This window comes from Mastomys coucha, unplaced genomic scaffold (genome assembly GCF_008632895.1).
Source record: "Mastomys coucha isolate ucsf_1 unplaced genomic scaffold, UCSF_Mcou_1 pScaffold18, whole genome shotgun sequence".
Taxonomy (NCBI): Eukaryota; Metazoa; Chordata; class Mammalia; order Rodentia; family Muridae; genus Mastomys; species Mastomys coucha.
Genome location: NW_022196900.1, coordinates 84,966,447 through 84,979,536, shown reverse-complemented (window position 1 = coordinate 84,979,536; position 13,090 = coordinate 84,966,447). Strand labels below are relative to the sequence as shown.

Here is a 13,090-nt window from a genome sequence, read left to right as displayed (position 1 = left end):
CGTACCCAGTTGCCATCCTCACCCGTACCCAGTTGTCATCCTCACCCGTACCCAGTTGCCATCCTCACTTGTACCCAGTTGCCATCCTCACCTGTACCCAGTTGCTGGACTGATACAGCTGCTGCTGTGCTAAGCTCTCTTTAGCTCATGCGTCTCTGACATTGCAGAACAAGGCACTGCTACCCGCTTCCAGTTACAGATGTGTGTGATTTGCCTTTGTTTTCTGTCACACGCTCTTCTCCCTACTTTCTCATGCTCTGACTCACTTGGTCTCTTTCAATTCCTCCCACAGTCTGGGACCCTGCTAGGATACCAGAATGCCATTCCCGGTACTCATCACCTGGTCAACTCCCACCATCTTCCAGGTCTTAGTTGAAGTCACAGAAAGTCAGGCCCTAACTCCCACCTGACTTGGGTCACCCTCTTCCGTTCCCCCCACCCCCATTACTTTCCTTGTAATGCTCCTTATAGTCTGTCCATACATGTCTACCTCTTTGTGCCTGTGCCAGACCAAGTTGGGCTTCCTCTATCAAAGGTGATGTCTGGCTTCCCTAGCCTCAGGTTGGTGTGAGCCACGCTTCCTCTTCACTGCAGAGAGAAGTGCACCTCAGGACCAGGACCATCTTCCCCTCTCCTTCACTCCATCTCTAGCTCAGGCATAATTCAGATATGGCTACCAACAGAACAAAACCTCACACGTCTTCTGCGTGTCTTTTGTCACGTGTGCCAGGCACTGGCACGGTCTGTCATGCAAGGATCCAAGAATATGCCAACTCTGTTGCCAATATTCATGCTATTGACCGTGACCAGAGGAAAAAGGAGCGTAACCAGAAAGATTGTCACCAAAATAAATCCACAGCCAATTAGGTCCTACACAAGTGCCCAACAACCACCCTACGAGCTTGTTTATGGCAATAATATGGTGGTAAACCATTTTATAATGGAAATGCTCAATGAAAGGGCCCAGGATACAAATTATAGCACTGGCAGGCATGGAAAATAAGCAGCCACTTAAAATGTGGAAATAAGATGCATTAACGTGACTGAATGTACAAACAACCAGTCCACAATAACTAGTTAGCTCAGGAGTGTAACATTATCCATGTTCACATGACGTGAGCCCTGTTGGATCTACAGCGCGGAGCTAATGTGATTATCTCGGAGTTACAGATATTTATTCCCTTGTGTGTGTGTGTTTTTTAAGAGGAATAGTCACAATTAATTTTTTCTAAAGTGAGGTTATTTATTTCTTTATAAAATGGAGGCAGGGGCTAGAGGTGCCCAGCTGTTCCCAGGCTTCTAGTTCCATTGCCTCTCTTTCTGTTCTTACACTATACTGCCACAGAGGTGCATTGGCTGGGTACTGCATGAGAATTTATTGGGATATTATTTACAAAGTTTATGTCTTAGGTCCACATATTATGCTTGTGTTGGGACTCTTCCTTCCTCCTAGCCATGGGATGATTTATATGAGGGATGGGCTCGATCTTTATTCTTTAGAGAAATTCCCCTTTGTACAGTGTAACCCCAATGGTAAAGCATGGGGTTTTAACATGGAAACATGTTAAAACATGGGGTTTTACATGGAAAAGTCTTCTAATCATCAGGGGATTTATCATCTCATGCCTGTTGGGACAGCTGCTACTCAGAAGATGTGAGAGAAAGATCAGGATGTGGGGAAAAGGGGAGACCTGCACATGGCTGGCATCAGTGGAAGCTAGTGCAGCCATTATGGAAATCAGCACCGAGGTTCCTCAAAAAGTTAAAGATACAACTACCATAAGACCCAGCCATCCCTCTACCAAAAAGTTAAAGATACAACTGCCATAAGAACCAGCCATCCCTCTACCATACATTCAAAGGAAAGAAAATTGATGTCAAGGAAATATGGACATTAACCCTATAAAACATTATGTTTACCACAGTGTTATTCAAAACAACAAGTAGATAGTAACTTGCGACCATCCACAGATGAAGGGCTAGAGACAGTGTGGTATATACATAATGGAAAAAGCAGGAAGAGCCTCCAAAACCAGGAAAAGCTTGTCATCCCTGAAGTGAAATCAGGCAGGGAGCAGGAGACAAACACCACACAAGCTCATTTATGTGTGGAATTTAAAAAAGTTGGGGAATGATGATCAGTGGGGGAAGGGGGTCGCAGAATGATGATCTATGGGGGAGGGGGTCACAGAACGATGATCTATGGAGGGAGGGGGTCACAGAATGATGAATTATGGGGGGAGGGGCTAAAGAACAGTGTGAGTGTGAGGTGCTGGCCAAAGGACACAACATTTCAGTTAGATGGAGGAGGCGTTCAGAAGAGTTCACTAAAAGCATACTCGCTCGCTGTGGCTTGAATATGGCCTAGTAGGTGTTATGTTTTCTCAGCAATAAGAGTAGGAGCTAATGCATGTGACTGGCTCTGCCCTTCTGCAAGGACTGTGTTTTACTGGGTTTATTCTGTACACTGGAAGTGAATGCAGGTATAATTCACTCACTAACAACAAATAAAGAAGAGCCGGGTGGTGGTGGTGCACACCTTTAATCCCAGCACTTGGGAGGCAGAGGCAGGCAGATTTCTGAGTTCGAGGCCAGCCTGGTCTACAGAGTGAGTTCCAGACAACCAGGGCTATACAGAGAAACCCTGTCTCGAAAAACAAACAAACAAACAAACAACAACAACAACAACAAAACAAATAAAGAAGAATTATCAGAAAAATAGAATTTCAGCACACACATCCAATCTGTCTCTCTCTCCCTCCCTCCCCCCTCCCTCTGTCCCTCTCTCTCTTTCTCTCTCTTTCTTTCTTTTTTTCTGAGGCAAGGTTTCTCTGTGTGGCCCTAGCTGTTCTTGAACTAACTCACTCTGTAGACCAGGCTGGCTTCAAACTCATAGAGATCGGACTGCCTCTGTCTCCCTAGTGCTGGGACAAAAGCAGCTTACCACCCAAGTCTTCATTTGAAGTCTAAAACAGCTCATTTGGGAAGATGAGAATGACGTGGGACTCACAGCCTTTGCTGTCTCAATTCCTGTCCCAGCTGTATGGGACCGTGGCTGAGGAATCAGCCATTTTCCCAAGGACAGAGTTCCTTTGAGTGAATGGCATTGAGAAACCAAGAGTTGGGGGCCTGTGAGATGGTTCAGCAGGTAAAGAAAGGTGCTTTCCTCCAAACTCAGGGACAAACTGAAGTTTTATCCCAGGGCCCACATGGTAGAAGGAGAGGAGAGCTTAGCTGTCTTCTGACATCCACACATGTACCATATAAAAACAAACAAACAAACAAACAAGCGCCAAAAGATGGAAACTGTGCCCATTGCTACTGGGGCATATCACTTCTGGAACCTTCCCATGGGTAGAAATAAGAAATAAATATATATCATATATTTATATGTATAAACATGTACATATTTCTATTATATGTTAATACACATAAATATATATTTACATACAAACATATAAATATAAATATATAATTCTACATATACATAATATGTACATAAAATATATCTACATATAAATATGTACTATATATACATATAAATATATAATATATATTTAAACTAAGAGAATTTAAATTAATGATAACTCAAATTTAAGATCACATATTTTAAAAAGTGAAATATATTTATTATTTGATAATTTTATGCAGTGTATTTATTTTGATCATATTCAACTCTTCCTTCCCCCTAAGTTCTTTTAGATCTGCCCTTCCATCCTTAATCCCCCAACTTTGTGTCCTCAGTTTTTTCAATTGGCAACTGTAGGATTCATTTATTAACTAGAAATTTCTATAAAGGAAAAAAAATCTTAGCACTAGATGCCCCCATTCTCACTCCTCCTCTCACTCCTTCCTTTCCTCCTCCTTTCCCCTCTCCTTTTCTTCTTCTTCCTCCTCCTTGTCATCCTCCTCCTCTTCCTCCTCTTCTTCCTCCTCCTTTTCCTCTCCCTTGTCCTCTTCCTCCTCTTCTCCTCCTTGTCCTCCTCCTCCTTACCCTCCTCCTCTTCCTCCTTGCCCTCCTCCTCTTTACCTTCCTCCTCTCCCTTCTCTTCCTTCTTTTCCTCCTCTTCCTTCTCTTTAGCATAGTAAACATAGCTTACATTCACCACTCACAATAGGGTTTCCCATGCTTTTTTGCATCCTTGTCAAAGGATGACAGTTTTTTTTAATTGGATATTTTATTTATTTACATTTCAAGTGTTATCCCTTTCCCTGGTTTCCCTTCTGCAAACCCTTTCTCCCATCCTCCCTTCCCCTGCTTCTATGAGGATGCTCCCCCAAACCCACCCACCCACCTACCCACCCATCCACCCACTCCTGCCTCACCGGCCTGGCATTCCCCTACACTGGGGCATCAAGCCTTCATAGGACCAAGGGCCTCTCCTCCCATTGATGCTACATAAGGCCATCCTCTGCTACATATGCAGCTGGAGCCATGGTACCTCCATGTGTACTCTTTGGTTGGTGGTTTGGTCCCTGGGAGCTGTGGGGGTGGGAGTTGGTGGGTTGATATTGTTGTTCTTCCTAAGGTGTTGTAAACCCGCGCTCAGTCCAATGGTTGGCTGCGAGCATCCACCTCTGTATTTGTCAGGCTCTGTATCAGGCTCCTGTCAGCAGGCAGTTCTTGGCATCTGCAATAGTGTCTGGGTTTTGTGTCTGCATGTGGGATGGATTCCCCAGTGGGGCAGTCTCTGGATGGCCTTTCCTTCAGAGAAGATGAAGGTAACAGTTTTATTGCTTCTTTGTGTATGCCACATGCTCACAGAGGGAAGCCATGTCTCTTAAAGGTTGAGCAACATGTAAAAATGTATCTACATGCACTGCACCCATGTGGCTTGCTTCCTCATAGAAATGTCCGCACTTATACTGCAATCTGCTGCTCCTGTGCAGGTGTCTCCGCACCGACAACCTTCCTCACTCTCACAGTGCATCTCTACCAGGTAACTGCTCATAGAACATCTATACAACGTAACCGCTTCTGGGTCTCCACTATCCTGCTCTTTGTGTCAGCTTCCTGGCATGGGTCTCTACAGATCAAACTGCCTCTCCCTGTACAATGGGTTTATTTTTAAAGAGACTCAGAATGTCCTCTTTCCTTTTGTCTTTGCAATGCTGGGGAAGCAGCCCAGGGCTTTGCACACCGTAGGCAAGCACTCTGAAAGCAAGCTGCATCCCTAGCCTGGATGCGCTCTCCTGCATCCCTAGCCTGGATGTGCTCTCCTGCATCCCTAGCCTGAATGAACTCTCCTGCATCCCTAGCCTGGATGCGCTCTCCTGCATCCCTAGCCTGGATGCGCTCTCCTGCATCCCTAGCCTGGATGCGCTCTCTTGCATCCCTAGCCTGGATGCGCTCTCCTGCATCCCTAGCCTGGATGTGCTCTCCTGCATCCCTAGCCTGGATGCGCTCTCCTGCATCCCTAGCCTGAATGAGCTCTCCTGCATCCCTAGCCTGGATGCGCTCTCCTGCATCCCTAGCCTGAATGCGCTCTCCTGCATCCCTAGCCTGGATGTGCTCTCCTGCATCCCTAGCCTGGATGCGCTCTCCTGCATCCCTAGCCTGGATGCGCTCTCCTGCATCCCTAGCCTGGATGTGCTCTCCTTGTTCAAAACTGTAAAGATTTGCTGGGGTGCCTCAGAGCTGAGCATGCTGCATGAACTTTTCTCAGAAACTTGGTGCATCTCTTAACAGGTAGGCCAATTTTTTTCTGTTACTTCTAGTATTTTTATATAACTTTAAATATGAATTCTGCTTGCTCTATGTGGGTTTCTTCTTCTAGGACTCCCATCACACACGAATCAGCTCCCTCTGCCTTTTCTCACTATCTTTATGTTTTCCTCTTCCTGTGTTCTGATTTTTCCTATGTGGCCTTCACCGCACGTTTGTTCTGTATCTATCATCTTCCTTTAATGTGCTTTTTGTTTCTAAGGTATGTCTGTCATCTTAAAATCTATGCCCAATTCTAACCCAAGGTTTTCAATTTCTTACATGTGCTCTACTTGTCTGGGTGTTTTGCCTGCGTGTGTGTGTGTGCCCTATGCATGCGGTATCCTCAGAATCCAGAAGAGGATGCATATGTAACACCTAGGGCTGGTGTTCCATATGGTGTGAGCAATCCTCTGGGTGCTGTGCAATTGAACCAGCATTCTCTGTAAGAGCAACAAGTGCTCTTCACTGCTGAGCCATCTCTCTAGGCCCCATACTGTGTTTTAATATTTGCACCTAATTTTATTTAATTAATGCTAAGCTGCTTCCAAAAGGCATTCTCTCCTTATGTATTCCTAGAGGAGTACTTTAATTAGCTGCTATGCTGTACTACCATTTTCTGCATTCTATTTATATCATGTGCACATATGTGTATGTGTGTATATGCATGTGTGCACGTCATATGTGCATGTGTGCCTATGTGTGGGCCCATGTGTGTGTGTGTGTGCTTGGGTACACCTGCGCATTCATGTGTGTGTGTGTGTGTGTGTGTTCATGTACATGCCATGCACAGGTACAGAGGTCAGAGTGCAGCTTTCAGGAGTCAGCTCTCTCCTTCCACCCTTTTGAGGTAGTGTCATCCCTGTTGTTGCTCCTGTCCTGTGGTGACCTCCAGATCAGCTGGCCTTTGAGATGCCAGGCGAGCCTCCTGCATCCTTTCCCATTTTGCTGTATGAGTGCTGAAACTGCAGAAGCATATTGAGTCTGACCTTTCCACATGGATCCCAGGGATCTAACTCAGGTTGTCAGCCCTGAGCAGCCAAGTGCCTTTGCTCATGGCACCATCTTGTTGAACCTGTACTTCTTCTTCTTTTTTTTTTTTTTCTTAAAGATTTATTTATTTAATGTATATGAGCACACTGTAGCTGTCTTCAGACACACCAGAAGAGGGCATCAGATCCCATTACAGATGGTTGTGAGCCACCATGTGGTTGCTGGGAATTGAACTCAGGACCTCTGGAAGAACAGTCAGTGCTCTTAGCTACTGAGCCGTCTCTCCAGCCCGAACCTACACTTCTTATTCTCATGGAAACTATGAAGATTTGTGGATGCCCTGTGGTTCATGTGCAGAGGTATAGGGGCAATTCCGACGGAGGGAGGGGTACGGTGGCTCTGGTTGCTTATGGTTTCTTACTTGAAGGGTACTGTATTATTTTTCTCTTCACTGTGACCAAGCACTCTACAGGAGCAACTTCAGGGGGAAGGCTTTGCGTTGGGTTACAGTTTGAGAGTACAGTTTTTATCATCGCGAAGAAAACATGATGGCAGAAGCTGAGGCAGCTGGTCACATTGTGTGCAGTAGGAGGGGCTCCTATTAAACCTCAAGGCCAGCCCCCACTGACTTACTCCTCCTGGTGGCAAGGCTGCATCTCCAAGAGGTTCTGCAACCTTCTGAAAGCACTAGCCAAGGACCAAGTGTTCGAGCACGTGTGTCAGTGGGGCTGGGGGGTGCATTTTGCATTCAAACCACAGCAGGCATCTTCTTCCCTTGTGCAGAAGTGGTGGTGAGGATGTGAGGTGTGCCTTGGCTCTCTGGCTCTGTAGGTTAGCTCGCCCCTCCTTCTGTGCCCTTAGATGTATAGAACTCTTGACTTGCCCTGGTATTTGGGAGCAGTGAGAAATTACCTGCTGTTTTTTTGACAACCCCGGGGTGAAGTTCTGTTCTGGGCCATCTCCTCTGCAAGGGGGCTTGCTTCACCCATGACGCTTTCTGACAGTGAACCCTGACAAACTGAGGGAGGTCCAATGGCAAGGATCAGCCCATCCTGTTGGCTCTCAGTGGCAAAATGCCTTCACCAAAACTGGGAAATTTGACTTAAATTGGGTCACTGAAGAGGGGATGTTAGGACCTAAGTTCAGTGCAGATGTGAGGCCAGGAGGCTGAAGGTAACCTGGGTGTGCTTTCCACATGGGATGACAGCTTCCTAATTCCTGCTAAGCTCCCTGCTCCTTTAAAATTCTCCTACCTGGAAGACCTCCCCATATCCTGGAATCCGTGGAGCCTGACCTCCACAGTCCCAGCCAAACTCTATCTCCTCCTCCTCAGGAAACACCTGCCCCCAGCCACGAAAGAGCCCATAAAAGTGTAAGAAAACCAATGCAAAAATTTATATTTTATTTGAATTCAAAAAATTTAAAATTGCTTTCAAATTCCAGAAAGTACCATAATGCAGAAGCCCAGAGGAAGCCTCATATACAGAGACAGATAAATTAAATGCATATACTGCAGACAAGCCAAGAAGGGGTGTAGATTACATATTTACAGCACGGGATGCTTCCTGAAAACCATATTTATACATTTTATTACATTTACAAAAAAGGCTCCCACACCATTTACCTACAATAATGAAAAAAAATGTACACCCTTTTTTCTGTCTTTTTTTGGTACTGTACAAACTTTGTATAATAAAAATATATCTCTGTACAAAAGATTTTTTTTGTTTTTGTTTTACTTTTTTTTTTCCTCGTGGGATGGAGGTGGTAGGTACAGGGATGGTGGGTGAAGGGCTTAATCTGCCTTGTTCCCTTCTGAGCCTCTGGGGATGAAGAGAAAGTGCCCAAAGCCAGAGAGAGGGTGACACACAGCAGATGCTGGGTACCCATCAGCCTTTGCTCCTTGAGTGTCTCCCGGGACCTCCCAAGCACACACAGGGGAGGGAGCGAGGCAGGGCTGGGTGAGCAGACTGGGTTAGCTTTGGGGAGGAAGGGGGAAGGAGCCCGAGAACCTCCTGCATTCACCACCAAGGGCAGAATGAGCATGAACAAGTTTGTCTCGACTGGTCCTCTGCCACCGGGTGCAGGGATGCTGAGTCCCTGAGGGCCCGAGGGTGTGTGGGCAGGAGTGGGCCTGCCCTTGTGGTCTTTGATGCACCTGCTGGAAATGGAGACCCCCCCCACTTCAGCCTGTCCTCACTGAGCTCTTTTAATTGTTCCTGTGAACTTTGCGGCTCTCCCCGTCCATCCTCACACACATTCTGTTTGTTATTTCAATATGTTCTACAAGCGTCGGAGGCTGCTGTTCACACAGAAGCGGGTGTGTATGCTCATGGGGACCTCCCGTAAGACACGGAAAAAGTGAATCTAAATGTTATTATGTTGATTTCTAAACTCATGAGCTTCCCGACCACACTCATAAGGAATTCATTAATGACCTAAACACAGTGACATTGTCTAATTCAGTGGTTCTCAACCTTCCTATTGCTACCACCCTTTAATACAGTTCCTCATGTGGTGGTGACCCCCGACATAAAATTATTTTTGTTGCTTTTTCATAACTGTAATTTTCTACTGTTATGAATTATAATGTAAATATCTGATATGCAGGATGGTCTTAGGTGACCCCCGTGAAAGAGTCACTTCACCCACAAAGGGGTTGTGATGCACAGGTTGAGAAGCACTGGCCTAAATGACTCTGAGCCACCCGCCAGGAGCTGGAGAGAAGGTGATTTCGCTCAGTTCTCTTGATTAAGGAGCTGCCAGGTCCTCTGCTGTGGTTGCGGGCTGTTGGAAGCCAAGGGGCGAGCACCAATTCAGGAGGCTGGGGCACTGGGTGCTGGATCTGGCGCTGCCCAGGCACAGACGGCAGCAGCATCCAGATTAGACACCCGCATCCTCTTGTTGAGACTCCCCTACCTTCCTGCCTTTGGTGCCCATTGGAGACCTGGATTTTCTGGCAGCAGGTACAGCAGACTTCAGGGTCAGAGAGATTCGTGTTTACATCACCAGTGTACTCTGTGGCTCGTGCTTCCACCTTCCCTGACCTCTGAATGGAAATAGCAAGTCCTGCTTTGGTGGTGTTTTAAGAACTAGAAATGACATGTAAAGAGTCAGGCACAGAGAATAAGTCAGTAAGTGGTGGCCGCCACCTTTTGGGAGCCAGAGCTGGCTTGTTCCTGTCCTCTCCAGGGTGTGCAGTCTGGTCTTTTTCTCTTCTCTTGGTCAGATGACAGGAAGATGTGGTGCTAGGCTCCTGAGCCAGATTTCTGCTCTATCCCTCAACTCCATTACGACTTTACCCTTCTTTTCCAAAGATGCCCAGGACCTCAAATGACTTTTTAATTCACTGGGTTTAGAACTCAGTGCCATTATGGTTGAAAAAAATTGCATGATTACCTAATTATATCTGAAGAATTTCCCCCCTTTTCTTCTAGGTAATCCTTGCTATCGATGTGCAAATGGGGCCACCCCTGCAGCCAGGTGGCTTCTGCATGCTACCTCCCATGAGATGTCACCTTCTCACTCATTCTCCATGTCCCCACATTTGGGGACATGTTGGTTTGAGAGGTAATGATGCCTCTCTCATCATTCCCTCTGGGTTTGTGGGGAACATTGTCTAGGGTATCTTTCACACACACACACATACACACACACACACATCACAACCACCCACCCACCCACCCATGCACCCACGCACCCATGCACACACACACTTCCCTCTTTTAAGCCTCTATGGTCTCTTCTGTAGGACACAGTGAAGGAGAGGCTGTGTGTGCTCAGGTACACACCCATAATTCACTCTGCTGTTTGAATCCATCTGCTTTCCTCCAGCTGCAGCCCTCTTCCTCTACTGCTCCACACCAGGGCATCGTGGAGTCCTCGCCAGGATGACAAGCACAGATGGAGGCAGGGCGGGCAAGGGCCTGAGTCCCAGCAGTGGCAGACGTAGGCGGAGGGACAGACGAAGATGGGCACTGGGCGCTGTGCTCAGGGGAGCTCCTTCCTGCCCCCTGGGGAGCTAGGAACCCACAGACCACAGCAGGTAGGTGGAAGAGAGGAAGGAGGGGTGAGGAGGGGTGGGGACAGAAGTGGAGGTGGGGGAGTGACAAAGAGGCAAAGCCAAGCAGGAGGAAAGAACAGAAGGGCATCAGTTGGTGCTGTCTTTAGCTTTTGGAGTTTAGTCTTCTCAAACTGGGGATGGGAATGTGTAGGAAGTATGCATAGTGGTAGAGCATTTATTACCCCCATGTGTGTGTGCATGTGTGTGTGTGTGTCGTGTCTGCATGTTTGCACATGCACGAACAACACAAAGTGTTACATGCATGCATGCCTGTGTGTAGAGGCCAGACGTTGATTCTTGTACCTTCACACATCAACTAGTCTGGCCACCATCTTGTTCCTGACACCTCCTCTCTCTAATTCCCCAACATGGGAATTGCAGGTGGTTGCCACATCTGCCTGGCTTTTTTCTTGGTTATATCTTTTATCCCGTTGTGGGTCAACTTTCCTACTACAGTTCAGATTCTGACCCACTGTTCTTAGATACATGGCCTTGTCCAAGTTTGTCAACGTTTACGTGCTTAACTTGAGTTTTCTCATCTGCAGTGAGGGTCCTAATACTGCTGGCTAGCTCTCTGTGCCTGTGGTAGGGGGATGTCCCTGTGTGCAGGAGCATTGTGTACACAGGTTGCTATGTCCCCTGCAGAGCCAGTCAATCTCTCACCCTCTCCAGCCCCCAAATCTCACCGGCTGCTGGCGGCGGGGCTCTCGGTGGCGGTGGCAGCTGCAGCCAGGCCTTGGGGCTATACCGCAGTACACACTGTGCTGACTGTGAACTCTGCCTCGTTGCTCATGATGTCTGTGGGCTGGATGTTGCGGTCATACATGGGGTTCTCAAATGTGGCCCGCACGTTCGTGTTCTCATGGCCAGCATAGCCATTGAATGGAACTTTGGGTCTTCTCCTGAGAAGAGGAGACAGTGACCTTGAATTTAAAGATGACACAGGATTCAAAGCAAGAGAGGGGTGTTTTCTCCCTTTAGAGAGTTACATTCTTCTGAGTCAGGAGGATGCTGGGTGGGGTGGGCTGGGTACATAGTTGCTCTCCCTGGCCTCTGCTTTCAGAATACTAGGTCTGGGTACATAGTTGCTCTCCCTGGCCTCTGTCTTCAGGGGTACTAGGTTTGGGTCACAGCTGAGCCCCCTGGCCTTGGCCTTCCCGGTACCTGTGCTTGTAGAGATAGAGGACAAAGCCGGCGATGATGAGAGCGATGAAAGGCACCAGGATGGCAGCGGCCACTGAACTGCTGTTGGAAGCAAAGTGCCGGCCGATGGACTCGGGATCTGACTCCAACAGCCTGAGGTCTGCAAAGCGCCAGAGCATAACACTCACGTCACAGACTCACCCCGAGGAGATGCTCCCGCTGGCCCCTCGACCCTGCCGCAGTGCGGCGGACTGTCACGTGCTCTAGTTCAGCTGGCAGAAGCCTGTGCCCAGACAGCAGCTGCCTGCCTCACAGGCTCTCAGATAGCTCCCCGGAGGCCCATGTGAATTTGCCTCTGGTCGCATTGTGTCCAGAGGACTGTGCTGGAACACAGCTATCCCTGGGGGTCCCGGGGAAGAGAGCTGGCAGACGAACCTCAAACCATATCTCTGAACACAACCTCAGAGGATGAAGTTATTTCGAAGTTTCTATGCTTTTCTTGGCCATCAAAGTCTGTTATCAGATGAAAATGTTCATCAGATGAAGCCATGGTATATATATATATATATATACCATATATATATATATATGTATATATATGTATATATATGTGTGTGTGTGTGTGTATGTATGCATATATATATGTGTGTGTGTGTTTATTTATATATGTATATATAAGTATATATGTTTCTCACAGTGTGTGTGTGTGTATATATATATATATATATATATGTATGTATATGTATATATGTATATGTACCTCACAGTGAGGTTGGATTGCCATGGCAGCAATGAGTTGGGGTGTATGAAGGCTCGCCACTCACTCCATTGGCTCCCCACGAAGGGCCACTTAACTGAGGGGCTGGGGATCAACAGGGAACAGGGAGTTGGCTGTGTTTGCTGGGATCTTCCCACTGTTGGACTGAGGGTCCTGGGTCTGTGTAAGGACTGCCGCATATTGGAGCCTTGAGAGCAAAGCCGAGATGGTTGTGTGGAGGCGTAGAGAGGAAGGGGTACCACGAAGAGATGTGATCTGACTGAAGAGAGAACTTTCTGGAGGGAGAGCTGTGGGAGAAGGTGAAGGATGGCCTGGTAGGCAGGGGTCCTGGTAGGCAAGGGTCCTGGTAGGCAGGGGTCCTGGTAGACTGGGGTCCTGGTAGGCAGGGGGCCTGGTAGACTGGGGTCCT

General features: G+C 47.4%; 1 protein-coding gene across 8 annotated transcripts in view; it reads right to left on the bottom strand.

Moving 5' to 3' along the window:
* Positions 1-8,082: 8,082 nt before the first annotated feature.
* The window catches only part of Csmd2 (CUB and Sushi multiple domains 2), a 582,522-nt gene continuing 577,514 nt past the window's right edge, over positions 8,083-13,090 (bottom strand). For all 8 annotated transcript variants that reach the window (XM_031378716.1, XM_031378717.1, XM_031378719.1 and 5 more), the window contains 3 exons: positions 11,925-12,063; positions 11,447-11,662; positions 8,083-10,718 (listed from right to left, as the gene is read on the bottom strand). In XM_031378716.1, coding sequence (XP_031234576.1) covers positions 11,503-11,662; positions 11,925-12,063 — 299 coding nt within the window. In that variant the 3' untranslated portion in view covers positions 8,083-10,718; positions 11,447-11,502. The remainder of the gene's footprint in view (positions 10,719-11,446; positions 11,663-11,924; positions 12,064-13,090) is intronic.